The 14,057-nt window shown below is 43.1% G+C and overlaps 1 protein-coding gene across 1 annotated transcript; it reads left to right on the forward strand.

The window, feature by feature from the left end:
- Window positions 1-411: 411 nt before the first annotated feature.
- RFK (riboflavin kinase) lies at window positions 412-13,105 on the forward strand. Its single transcript, XM_040356071.1, has 4 exons — window positions 412-882; window positions 4,472-4,623; window positions 8,013-8,115; window positions 11,732-13,105. Exons 1-4 carry the CDS (start codon window positions 624-626, stop codon window positions 11,854-11,856), a joined length of 639 nt encoding a protein of 212 aa, XP_040212005.1. The 5' UTR covers window positions 412-623; the 3' UTR covers window positions 11,857-13,105.
- Window positions 13,106-14,057: the final 952 nt, after the last annotated feature.

Here is a 14,057-nt window from a genome sequence, read left to right on the forward strand (position 1 = left end):
TGGAGGGAGATTTCTGCAGCATTTTTGGCAAGTACAAAATCACAGTATATATATATATATATATATATATATATATATATATATATATATATATATATATATATATATATATATATATATATATATATATATAAAATAATATACAAAGTGGTTGGAAGCTTCAGAATGGCAAAGATGTTTTTATTACAAATTATGTGAGCAGACTGCAGTTCCTTTAAAAAATAAAAACAAATCACAAATCTCTTCCTGTATATAGAGGCAAATGCCAGAGTGCTCACAGAGGGACTCTGCGCCTTTAAGACTGTTCCCCTTACACCGGAAACGCCTAGTGTTGCACAAGCATTGTGCGGAAACATCCCTCCTGACGTCACCCGGTTCCCCGGACATGAGGAAATCACGTGATTTAACCTCGCAAGGAGCCAGTCACGGTTACAGCAGCGGGCGAAGGTCTGTTTAGAAGTGTGTGAAAGGGAAGCTCCGCCCGCGGAGTGTGACGTATGTTCCTAAGATCTCGCCACTGGCAGCCTACGAGAGGGGGGATCTAGAATCTTCTTGTGGTGTCACCGCCTCCTCCTTAAACGTATTGCGTTTGAAAACTCCCCCGTGCTGCGCTCAGCCTTGAGATGTCCCAACGACGTGCTTACACTAGCCGGCTGGACTGCGGCACCGGCTCGGCGGCAGGTGGAGGTGTTTCGGCGGCGGCTTTGGTTCTGCCGGTGCCCTGTACGGACGGACTGCGCTCTCTGGGGGGTCACCCTGTGGAAGGGCTACGGGACGTCCCGGCCAAGAAGAAAGTGGTCATGGGAGCTCTGCCCTATTATTGTAGCGGGGAGGTGGTGAGAGGGTTCGGCAGAGGGTCCAAGGAGCTCGGCATCCCCACAGGTGAGTCAGTCATAGGTGTATACCTGTCTGCGAGTACATGTCCTACTCATAGGGGGCTCCTCATTACTGCATTCTCATTGGTTTATATGAAAGTGAAACTAAACGCAGACACCCATCCCCCCCCATTCTTTATTTTTTATCGTTTTGGTTATAGTAATGGAGGCCTATAACCCCTGTCAATTTGTTATTGTTTGCCATCTGTGTCCTGTAGAAGAAGTTTACCTTCACTTCCTGTCTTCTTTCCAAAACAGGAAGTAAGAAGAAATCCTCCAAAGTGAGGGTATCCCTAGCTGTCACCAGAACTATTGTCATCACTGGGAGATTTCCCCTTCTATCCTCATCTGGTGTTGCACACAATGGGGCATTTGCTTTCACTTTCACCCCTGGCGCACACTAATGCTATGTGGGGAATGCACAAGATGTGCTGCGTTTCCCCACATTGCATTGCACTCCGAAGCAATCGCACAGCGTCCATGTGATCTGCTGCTGGTGTCAATATTATAGCAACACCCTGAAACAGATTGCAACATGCAGTGCGATTGCCAGAGTCACACATAAAGGGAGATGCTATGATTACCATGCAGTTCAATGTGAAAGGAGGGCCCTGCTCATGAAGCTTGCAACCTGGGGGGGGGGGGGCTGTGATTACAGCTTCACATGCAAGTCCAATGAATATCTCCTGGGCTCTTTCAGGCCTCGTACACACGACCGGACATGTCCGCTGAAACTGGTCCGCGGACCAGTTTCAGAGGACAGATCCGATCGTGTGTACAGGCTAGCGGACAGATTTCCAGCGGACAAAAGTTTCTAAGCATGCTAAGAAATTTGTCCGCTGGAGAGCTGTCCGTCGGACATGTCCGCTGGTTAGTATGTCTAAACAGCGGACCGAAATCCCACGCATGCGTCGAATTGACACGACGCATGCGTGGAAGCATTGAACTCGCGCGATAGAGAACGTCGGTGTCGTCTACGTCACCGCATTCTCTGTCCGCGGGGATTTCGGTTTGATGGTATGTACAGCCTTCAGACCGAGCGGACATGTCCTGTGGTGTGTGTACGAGGCCTTACACAGGGGGCGGATCAGTAATGATCCGCCCCGTGAACCTCCGCTTGCTCAGCGGGGATCGCTCCGCTGAGCTGGCGGATGACAGAACGGTCCCCGCACACTTTTCTCCGCTCTCCTCTATGGGGGGATCGGATGAGCACGGAACGTCATTCTGTGTTCATCTGATCCGCAGACGGATGGGGGGAAAAATAGGGTTTTCCTCCATCTGCAGAATCGGAGGATTGCGGCACCGGGTGAGATCGGGTGTCAGCGGATGTTCATCCGCTGACACCTGCGATCTCATAGGGATCAATGTATGTCCCTTTTTACATCTGTACACGGATGGATGAAAAAGCAGACATACGGTCCACTCATGTGAAAGAGCCCTTACTGAGTGGGGCCACTGGCGTCCTGAACAACCAGTGAATAGCCTGGTTAAGGAGTGGGCCAGGGATCCGGCCGCCACATCCTTAAAGCATGAGTCAGCTGTCAGTGGGGTTACCCGCTGGCTGCTGAATGTTAAAACATTGCTGGCGATACAAAAATGTGGGGGGGGCATAAGCAAGCTTGCTAAACCCCCCCCCCCCCCCCCGAACTATTCTAAGCCTAATGCCCTTAACATGTTGCTGGGGATAAGGGCCTCTGCCCCCACAACTATGGTGGTTGTGGGAGGGGGGGGGGGGGGGTCTGCAGGTGTGCATGGTACTTGTACTCATTCACTGTAAAAGTAAATAAAAACACACATTTTTGGCAAGTCCTTTTATTGAAAATGTAAAAAAATAAAAAAGTCCCCTGCTGTAGATCCATCGTCAATCACAAGGCCCGCTGCCACCACCAACCTAGGGGGGGGAAAAGAAAGAAACCTCCGGTTGTGAAGAAAGCTCCCACCATCCGACAGCTCTTAAATAACTAGGTGCGTGGCCACCCAGTGATGTTGCTGGGTGGCACTGCCCCCTTGTGACATCACTGACTGAGGGCTTCCTGGGCCACTTCTTAGGAACCAGCTAATAACTGGTTAAGAACGCCAACGGCCTTCACTTTAACAAAACAAAAAAACTCTGCTAAATGGACAATACTGGCATTTAGGATCTGACATTTGTTTTTCTGCCAAAATGCTGTTGCTCCAGAACTTGCTGGCAGAGGTTTTTTTATTTTTTTCTGCCGCTAAGCTCTCCTGCCAAAAACACTGATAAAAGCCTATGTCTGAATGATCTCATAGGAGAACATGCAGTGTTTAGCGGCAGTTAAAAAAAACGAAAAGGAGCTGCGGCGGCACAACGCTATTGGCACTGCGCTGACAAGCCATTCACCTCTGCAGCTAGGGGTTTGGATCCCGGTCTCGGCTACATGTGAATTGAGTTTGGTGGTCTCAGCCCGGCTCCCGGTGGGTGTGCTATGCGAGGTAAGCTTGCTCTTAGTACGCCCACCCCCCTCCCACAAAAACCACCACACTTACACGCACTCGAAATTGGGTTAACATGCACGCACTTTGACCACGCGGTCTCTAAAAAGAGAGGCGAAGGACTAACGGGGCTGGTTGAGCTGGCAAATCCTCTCACTCCCTTATAGGGAGTCCCTCTGCCCCGTTGGGCTTCAAAGCGGAGCAGGTAGGGCGGGCTGTGTGGGAGGACCCCCTCACACACCCGCCATTGCCACCCGGGGCATGGAGAAAGGTGGCAGATTGCCTCTGGGGGAGGCCTGCCTACTCCCAACTCCTGCAGTCCGGCTCCTCTCTCGAGTACACGCACAAAATACACTTAAAAAAAAAAAAAAAAAAAAAAAGGTCCCTTCCCATTGTAGCTGTGGGACAGGAAGTAAAGGAGAATCTTCCCGATGGCATCAAACCGACAGATGTTGCGCTGTGTCACATGGAGCGCAGTAAGGAGTGAGGCCTCTTTATTTCCTAGCCGTCTCCTACGTTGTGCAGGACTGAGCACCTCCTCTTCCCCCAGAGCCTCACTCAGTACGATGCTCTGCTTTTGCCCTGGCACCACCTCATCCCCAGTCAGGCTCTGCTCTCCAGACCACCCTCCTGCACTTTCATGGGCCTTCTTCTTCTGTAAGTCTGAAATGCAAAACACCATAAACAAAATCATTTTGTAAAGAGCTATTTTCTGACATTGCATTGAGTTATGATTGGTTTCAATACGAATCAGAGTCCCTTTTAAAATTGAGTTCTAGGGTAAGTCGTGTATTCTTCTTAAAATGTTAGTGTGCAATTCTTCCAGATCTGTGCAGGAATCCCGTGTAAAACTTTGCCTCTGCACAGGAGCATTCTGTAATAGACTGGTCATTATTGCTCTTTTCTTGTCTCTGCCCTTCCGGTAGTTTTAAGTCCCTCCCACTCTCTGCACAGTGATGTCACTAATACTTTTTATAAGGTAAGATATGGGTTTGTAACTGCATTTGGTGCACACAGTGGATTTATATCTGTTGTGGCTACTGAGGAATACATTTATTTCAGTGTTTGTGAATGGAGTTCAGCTTTTAATCTGTTTGTCTTCTATTCTAGACTGCTGTAACCAATCACTGTTTCTGTTGCAGCTAATTTCCCTGAACATGTTGTGGACAATCTTCCTGCTGACTTAACTACTGGAATCTACTATGGCTGGGGCTGTGTTGGTGATGGGGAGATTCACAAAATGGTGATGAGTATTGGCTGGAATCCTTTCTACAAGAACACCAAAAAATCTGTGGTAAGACCCATTTTCTCAACAGCTCTTCCTATAGAATTCCCATTAGTAATGTTAAAGGGAATCTGTGCACATGTTCAAACTGTTGGCAGTAACTTTACTAACAAATACAGGTTAGGTTTCCTTTTCCCTGAGCAAGCATGAAAGTTTTTAGCCTGTATAGTTAAAATGTGGGTTTTCCATACAGCGGGTAAAATAAGTATTGGTACGTCACCATTTTTCAGGGTAAAAAAAATAATTTCTATATATATAATTAAAAAAAAAATTATAAAGATGTTTTATTGACATGAAATTGTCACCATATGTCAGCAACAACCCATAAATGCAAAGAAACTAGGGATCGTCCTATTATTGGCGGCTGATATTCACTTTTTTTTTTCCCTTAAGTATCTGGTACAAACTTACCTGAGATTACTGATTTTATTGCTTCCCTCCCGGTATTGTTCTTTAAAGCAGACAGTCAGCTTTATTGTAATAACAACCAATGCTGTTACAAGCAGTGGGAGGGGACATTGCTCTGTTTGGGTCCCGGATCTAGTAACGCGGAAGCGATGTCATGTCATCACTTCCTGGATTACTGGCATCTTAAAGGCGCCAGTTTAAACAAAATATAAAGTATTCTAAAATGCTGATCGTTGACGTTTTTTTAATAATTTCAAGTGCAGAGGAGGGGATTTGGGTCTTATAGACCCCCGATATCTCCATAAAGTGTACCTTTCACTGCCCATTGCTATCACAAGGGAGGTTTACAATCCTTTTGACAGCAATAACCGCGATTTAAAAAAAAAGTACATTTATTTTTTAATGTACAGAATATCGGCTATAGACCTGAGAGGTGGTCGAAATATCGACACCAAAAGAAATCTGATTCCCAAAATGTAATTTCTGAACGTATTTTGTTTTCTTCAAGAAACCAAAACGAGTATGTTCAGAAATTGGGTTGTGTAATAAAATGGAATGTCACAGGGAAAAAGTATTGAAGAAATGGAGGTGCAAAAGACATGGAAAGCCAAGACACCAGCTGAAATCTATCGGTAATTAGAAAGCAATCCGGCCTCTTGTCAGTGCAAATTATCAGCTGGTTCAGTCTCTGACGGCCTATAAAAAAGGTGTTTTATTACCAAGGTGTCACAGAAAAATCATCTCATGATGGGTAAAAGCACAGGGCTCTCAAGACCTTCGCAACCTTATTGTTGCAAAAAATACTGATGGCATTGGTTACAGAAGACTTTCTAAACTTCTGAATGTTCCAGTGAGCACTATTGGGACCATAATCCAGGTGCTTTTTGCAAGATTTTTGACAGGGAGTGCAAAGAATTATCAGAATTGTCCCTGAGCCGAGGACAACTTATGGCGAGCTTCAGAAAGACCTGGAATTGGCAGGTACGATTGTTTCAAAGAAAACCATAAGTAATGCACTCGACTGCCATGACCTGTATGCACGCTCACTATGCAAAGACTCCATTGCCAAAGAAAAAGCACAACATCTAGACAAGCCTGTAAAATACTGGGGGAATTCAGTCAGGTCGGATGAGACCAAAATGGAACTCTTTGTATGCCATAATACACACCATGTTTGGAGGTCAAATGGCCCTGCACATCACCCCAAAATACCCCCCATATCAACAGTGAAGTTTGGAGCAGGGAACATCATGGTGGCTGTTTTGTAGCATACAGTACTGGCAAACTTCAGGTTATTGAAGGAAGGATCAATGGATAAAATGTACCAAGACATTCTTGATAAAATTCTGCTACCATCTACCAGGATGATGAAGTTGAAACGAGGCAGGTGGACATTTTCAACAAGACAATGATCACAAAGCTAAAGAAACTCGCAATTTGGTTTCAAACAATGAAAATAAAGTTGCTAGAATAGCCCAGCCAATCGCCTGACTTAAATCCAATAGATAAATCTATGGAAAGAGCTAAAGATCAGAGTTCATAGTTCAGAAGCTTTTATACACCATTTTCTATATCAGCGGGAGCTACAGCAGAAATTTACCTTAAACACTTTAATTGTGTGTGTGTGTTTTTTTTTTTTTGGTGTGTTATTTTGGCCAAGTACATCTTGTTCTTGGCACCAAATTTCCATTCGGTGCACCTCCTAATTCAAAAAAATAAATAAAAATAATGTATAGATTATGACTTGCACCCTAAACACCCCCCCTCCAAAAAATGGCTTGTAAACTCAATTGCATGAAGCTAATCACCTTCTCGGTGGCACACAAAGCCATTTGACTTTCAACTGTGGTCATTTTGATTAGCTCAGCATGGCGGACAGATCGGACACATTTTTGGGACCATTGACAATATTACAGCACTCAGTGCTCTAATGCACGATTACTGTAAAAATTATACTGGCAGGGAAGGGTTTGATATTTTTGGGTGGCGAATAACTGTGTTCACTCTCTGTGTTCTAACTGAAGAAGGGGGGGTGGATTGGGACTTGCTAGGGGAAATGACAGATTGCTGTTCATGCATTGTTTGAACACATGATCAGTAATTTTCTCCCCAGAAAGAACCGGGATCTGTGTTTTACACAAGCGATCGTGGGTGCCTGGCGGTCATCTTTGACAATAAATGGCTTCAGACAAACACTAACCATAAGTGAAAAGTTTTTGTGTTTTTATCATTCATGTTCTCTAAAAAAAAAAAAAAAAAAAAAAATGGCAAAGAAATCATAAATTCTGCCAGGGTATGTCAACTTATGAGCACAACTGTGTGTGTCTATCCATCGTTGATACTTTGTGGTATTTGTCCAGGTGTGTGTTGGGATGAAAAGGTATTGCATGAATATAAAAAAAAAAAAAAGCCTAAACGTTCTAAGTACCCCTGTCAGAGGTAAATTGGTTGTCTCAACCCTCTAATTGTATTTGCTGGCAAGCTTGTTCTGTAGAAAATCAGACTTATTGGCAGAATCACCAGGTGAAAAAAAAGAATTGAGCCTAAAAAAGAGAAAACTTAGCATCCATCACATCTTGGGCCTCATGCACACTGGACGTTAAAATAACGTTGTAAAAACCCAAGTTGCAGTGAGTTTGAGTTTTTTTTTTCCCCTGCGTTTTTTGGCTTTTTTTTTTTTTTAAGTGTGTGTGTGTGTGTGTGTGTGTGTGGCGTGTTTTTGATCAGATAAAAAAAAAAAAACGCCACTACTCAAAACTAACAGCCTATGTGTGCATGGACACATAGGATAACATGATGGAGAATTTAATGACTGTAGAAAAACTGTCTACAGCCAAAAACAGCTGCTGTAAACGTCCAGTGTGCATGAGATCTAAGAATTGATAAGCTACGATACAATAAATGTTTTGCGTTTTAATACTGCTTGAATACATATTAACCCCATTTACTAGATCACTGAAGTAATTTAATTGTACGCTTGTTTATTTCAGGAAACTCATGTAATTCATCAGTTTGATGAAGACTTTTATGGTGAAATACTTAGCATAGTCATTGTGGGTTACATCAGGCCAGAAAAAAGTTTTGACTCATTAGGTGAGTATCTGGGAGGTACAAAATGGGTGTGTTGTCTCCCTAGCAAATAATTAAGCTTATTTAATCCATATGGGTCGTCTATATGCTTTTTAAGACACAGTAGCATCAGTACAGGACTCTGTCTATCATCAAACCTCCTACCTGAAAACTGTGTGTGTACAGACGGCTGTGCTTGTATCTGTGGCCGTTTTTGTTACAGAGCAGTTAGTAGGGTACTACTGGAGAGCCCTTTTCTTATTGCTTTCTAAACTGTTGAGCCTTTTTTTGTTGATGTTTTAAAGACTCCTATTTCAACCTATACTGGACAATTTCTTTGACATTATTTCATGTAGTTGCCTTTTGTGGTGTCTTCTCATTAACATTGTCCTGTAATGCGCCCCATTCATTTAAGTTTACCCAGGCAAGTTTGTTTTGAGACTGCAGACCTCATTTATGCCCTAGGTCAGTGATGGTGAACATTGGCACCCCAGATGTTTTGGAACTACGTTTCCCATGATGCTCAACTACATCATGAGCATCATGGGAAATGTTCCAAAACATCTTGGGTGCCAATGTTCACCATCACTGTCCTAGGTGGTCTTTGCTTTTCACCTTTTTATTGAGCATATTGTGCTAACTTTGTGTCCAGCTCTGGTTCCCCCCAGAGATCTAGGGCCATTAGGGTTTGCTTATCTGCCGATATTTTTAGGCAAATAAAATCCCTGTTTTGTTCTAAAATGTCCTAATGGAGCTGCTTCAGTTTCCAGGACCTTTCCTTCTTCCTTTTTTTTTTTTTTTCTAAGTGGACTCAAGTTGTTGTGCATGCCTGTGAGTTGCGAGATAAAGTGCCTCCTTTTGCCATTCAAGTTTAGTACAGTGTGTACCTCTTCAACTTTTCATCATATGGCTTCTGTGACTCATCTGTAAGGCCGTCTTCTGTTCACATATTTTCTATGTTTTTCAAAGTCATTGTTATCTGCCTCTCCAAATGCTAGTTTCAGCCCAAATGTTCTGCAAGCAGCCGTTTAACCACTTAAAGCGGTGGTTCACCCTCCATAACATTTTAGCATAAAATGAGGCATAGTAGCGCGAGCTACAGTATGCCTGTCTTTATTTTTTTTTTAGCCCTGTACTCACTGTGCAATCGTAGAGACAAGATTCCGACTCCCCGCGGGGAATGGGCGTTCCTATGGAGAGGGAAGGTGATTGACGGCCGGCTCTGGCATGTCGCGCTCCCCGAAGACAGCCGGAACAGGTCTCGGCGCCTGCGCACAGACTATGCGCAGGCGCCGTGAAGCGCCAAGTCCTATTTCGGCTATTTCCGGAGAAGCGTGACGTGCCAGAGCCGGCCGTCAATCACCTTCCCTCTCCATAGGAACGCCCATTCCCCGCGGGGAGTCGGAATCTTGTCTCTACGATTGCACAGTGAGTACGGGGCTAAAAAAATAAAGACAGGCATACTGTAGCTCGCGCTACTATGCCTCGTTTTATGCTAGAGGAAAAAATTTTTTTTTTTTTTTATTAATAGGGTGAACCCCCGCTTTAAGGACCTGCTCACGTACATATACGTCAGCAGCTGCTGCCACAACCGAAACTTTCATCTTTTCCGTGAGCAGTCCTGTAACCGATAATGGTGGTCTGTGCGGCGGATTTGCTGCGAGATCACCATTATCGGTGGCGGGAGAGGGGGCCCCCCTCTCCCGCGCCCTCTGCCGCTTATCGGAGCAGTCGGAAGCGATCGGGTTCTGTTCCGTGCTGGGTATAGAGACGAGTGAGGGAAAGATGGCCCCCACCCGTCTCCATACCATAGCAGCAGCGGCGTCAAAACGTCACTTCTGCCCATACTTCTTCAAGGCACTAAAAATAGCGGCGCTATGCCGTCAATTTGCCACGGGATTCGGCCGCTAGCGGGGCGGTATTAACCCCCCGTTGGTGGCCGATAAAGGGTTAATACCGCCCGCAATGCGCCTCTGCAGAGGCACATTGCGGGCGGTATTGCTGCGGTTTGCCATTGTTTGTTTTAAATAGGAAGAAGCGGTATACACGCCGCTCCTCTCACCACTCCAAAGATGCTGCTGACAGGAGATTTTTATTTATTTATTTTTTTTTATTTTTTCTCTCCCGCCAGCGAGTTTTTCAGGCGGTATAGCAGCGCTATTTTTAGTGCTGTACCGCCTGGAAAAACTCCTCAGTGTGAAAGGGGCATTACAGTAAATCACCAATTGTATACTCCATTGTCCCACACACCATTCCCATTTGACTTTTCACATTAGATTGCGATGGTGGTCTCAAGTGTGTGTGTGTGTGTGTGTGTGTGTGTGGTTGAGCTCCTGTGTGTGTTGTACACTTTCTCAGGAACTGGAGTGGATATCTTGTTTATAAAATATGAAGGTATTCTGCTTGAAGAGTGATTCACGTGAAATATCTGACATACTGGTTGTACCCAAGTTGATCGATCAACTTGGTTACGTTCAACCTGTCCATGCATGGTTCGAATCTCTGTTGGTCCCTTTTGAACCATAAGTTAAAAAAGGGACCAGTCAAGATTCGAACCGTCTGAGTGGCTTTACAGTGGCAGCCAAGTGGCCCCCAACTAACTTCTGCCGGAGAATAACTTCTGGCATATATCAGAGTGTCTTAAACATTCTAGGCCATAAATCATTTTCACTTTTTAAGATGACATATCCTAGATCCAAACCAAATATTAAAGCAGAGTTCCACCCATTTAAAAGTCAGCAACTTTATTTTAATAAACTGACACCCACCTGTCTCACGTTCAAATCTAATCTGGCTTTTCTATTCTTCAGGCTTATGAATGGTTTGCACCTGGTGGAGAACCCTCTGTATTTGCTCTTGTGAAGTCTTCTATTCTTGATTGTAGACTTTGACAATTTGCCCACCTCCTGGCGAAGTGTCCTTCACTTGTCTGGATGTTGCGAATTGGGTTTTCCTTACCATAGAGGGGATCCTGCGATCATCCACTACTATTGTCTTGCATGGATGTCAAGGTCTTTTTTATATTGCTGAGCTCACCAGTGCGTTCTGCATTCCTCAGAATGTACCAAACTGTTGATTGGCACTCCTAATGTTGCTGCTATCTCTCTGATGGATTTTTTTAGTTTTTGAAGCCTTGCAATGGTCTGCTTCACTTGCATGGACAGCTCCTTTGAACGCATGATGTGGGTTCACAGCAATAGATTCCAATTGCAAATACCACACTTGTAATCAACTCCAGAACTTTTACCTGCTTCATGGAGTAGCCCACACCTGGCCATGAAACCGCTTTTGATTCAAGGGTCCATTTTACTTTTGGTCCCTTAAAGGGGGGTGGCTATTCCCTATTCGCTGTAATTCCTAAATCCTTTCTCCCAATTTGGATGTACATACCCTCAAATTAAACCTGAGTGTGCACTTTCAGTGCGTATCCATTATAGAACTATAGCTTGAATATGTTTTGGTGAATACCTGAGAAAATCGAAAATTGTTCCGGAGTCCAAATATATATGGACCTAACTTTGTGTGTGTGTGTATATGCGCCTTAAGCGCGCGTGCACACACACTTTGATTTACTAAAAAAAAAAAGTCTTTCTCATTATTACAAGGAACTCATTTTGACGGACATGGTTTTTCTCAACAGATGCCCTTATTGCTGCGATTCACAGTGATATTGAAGAAGCCAAAAATCAACTGGACCTGCCAGAATTCAGAAAGTTGAAAGAGAAATATTTCAACAACTCGCACAAAATAATGAATGGCCATTGATGCTCGTCTCTAATTTTAGTAAATGAATTGCACTGTTATAACGTTTTTGGTCAAGTTAATTTTAGACCAACTCTTTCTCATTAAGGCTTGTTATGTATTTATTATTTAATATATATCTAGAACAGGTCTAAAAGTGATAAAACGGTCATCTTTGTAATGCACTTTTACACCCCCCCCCCCTTTATTTAATTTTTATTTGATTTATGGTTAAACAAAATATAAAACCACTGGGACAATCTGCTAGACTGAACACATCAGATGGACTAAATTGGTAAAGTGTAATTTTACATTTGTTATGTTACCCAATGATTCTACAGTTGTAGAATCTTTACATATTTGAGGTGAGGTTTTGTAATATGTTACATGAAAGCTACAGAAACGCACTACACTAAATCTCTTTTAATGTGGACATATACATTTTTGCTAAAGTGTTTACATACACAAATTTTAGCTCGATGCAGCTACCTATGTAAGTTATTTATTTTTGTTATCAGTGTAGACATCCATGACTCTTTCCATGCAACGCACAAGACGGCCAGTATAAGATTTTTTTTTTTATAATATTGCTTCCTACCTTCAGCTACCGTATATTAAAAGGGGAGGGGGAACCTCTGTCCATTCTGTGCACCACTCTACTGCTAATATTTGTTGCTTCCTGGTTTATAATAAAACCAATCTCAAATTGAATTCTCCCTAGTAAGTATCACTTTTTACTTCATGTTGAGGGAACTATGAACCCTACATACTAATCTAGAGCTTGTTTATGTAATATTTTGAAATGAAGTAATAAGGGCATTTAAGTTGTAACAATAATTATTTCTTGTTTGATACACAATGGCACCGCATTCTTCTAGAGTGCCCTGGGAACCCTACAACCTGGAGCATGCTGATAAGCAAATGTCAAAAGCTGTACCCCCCACCAACTGCATTTTACTATTGGGTCATCACTGTGGTGGGTTGGCCCATGATTGGGCAATGCTGTTGACAAGAGAAGATGGTCAAGATTTGTGTATTAGCACAACGTGGAACGTTTAAAAGTTCCTGCTATGACATGTAAGGGCAGTTTATTATTATGACCACGGTTTTTGTTTTAAAAAAAAAAAAAATCTCCAAGAGCCAAATGGGTAAAAATTTGTCAAATCTTACTGAATAGCAAAACGCTTTAAAAAGACACTATATATGGATGGTGTGTAAGAAACATGCTTAGAATCTGTTAATATCCAGCATACTTAAAACATTTTATACTTGATCTGTACCTCCCTGTATTTTTTTATAAACCATTTAAAATGTATCGATTTCTGCATGAAAAGCTGCTAATAATGGTAACATTTCCTGTATGATCAACATATATTTTACATTCCAGTATAATGTATTGAACGGATGGTTTAAACTGTTGAAGTACTTGGTGGGTGTGAACCCTTTTAAGGGTTTAGCAATCCATACAAGCATGGCACAACATGGAAGATGTAAGGTGAACGATGAAAGTGATCTAGGCATTACTTGGTTATGCATGAGTTTTCTGTTATATTGTGTTCATTATTGCCTATTTTATAATGATTGCAATCCATGTGCCTACATTTTTTGCTCTATTAAATTATGTATGATGGGGCTGTGTCTCATAGAAATGCAAAGCTGGTATTGCTTGGGGCTGGATGTTCAAAGTTTCTGCTGTTTGAAATTTATACTGTCATTAAGTTGCATCCCTTAAAGTGACCTTGTAATTTTTTCCTTTTTTTTTCTTTTAAATTCCTCTTGCCTTCAACTGCTTCCAGACCAGCCGCTGCGGTTTTACTGCAGCAGGTTGGCTCCGCCTTTTGGCCACTAGGAGTCGCACGCCGCCGGAGCTGATGCGAGTGCGATGACCGACAGGCCATCGCTCGTGACACAGTGAGAACCGGGATCTGTGTGTAAACGCACAAATCCCGGTTCTCTCAGCAGAGAGGTGTCTGATTATGTGTTCATACTAAGTATGAACACCAACTTCTCCCTCCTAGTTGGTCTCATCGCCCCCCTACTGTTAAACCCAACCCTACCAGTGACAATATGTTTATTTTTTTAAATTGTTGCTCTCTTGTTTATAGCACAGAAAATGAAAACTGCAGAAGTGAGCAAATACCACAAAAAAAAAATCTATTTGTGGGGAAAAAAGGATGTTTTTGTTTGGGTACAGTGACGCACGGCCACGCAATTGTCGGTTAAAG

The sequence above is a fragment of the Rana temporaria genome, chromosome 1 (genome assembly GCF_905171775.1).
Source record: "Rana temporaria chromosome 1, aRanTem1.1, whole genome shotgun sequence".
Classification (NCBI taxonomy): Eukaryota; Metazoa; Chordata; class Amphibia; order Anura; family Ranidae; genus Rana; species Rana temporaria.

What these genes read in the sequence shown, in the direction of transcription:
- RFK (XM_040356071.1), top strand. Translation starts at nt 624, where the DNA reads ATGTCCCAACGACGTGCTTACACTAGCCGGCTGGACTGCGGCACCGGC. An exon ending in GGAGCTCGGCATCCCCACAG is followed by an intron (nt 883 to 4,471) that starts GTGAGTCAGTCA and finishes TTTCTGTTGCAG; the next exon opens with CTAATTTCCCTGAACATGTT. An exon ending in AAAAAGTTTTGACTCATTAG is followed by an intron (nt 8,116 to 11,731) that starts GTGAGTATCTGG and finishes TTTTCTCAACAG; the next exon opens with ATGCCCTTATTGCTGCGATT.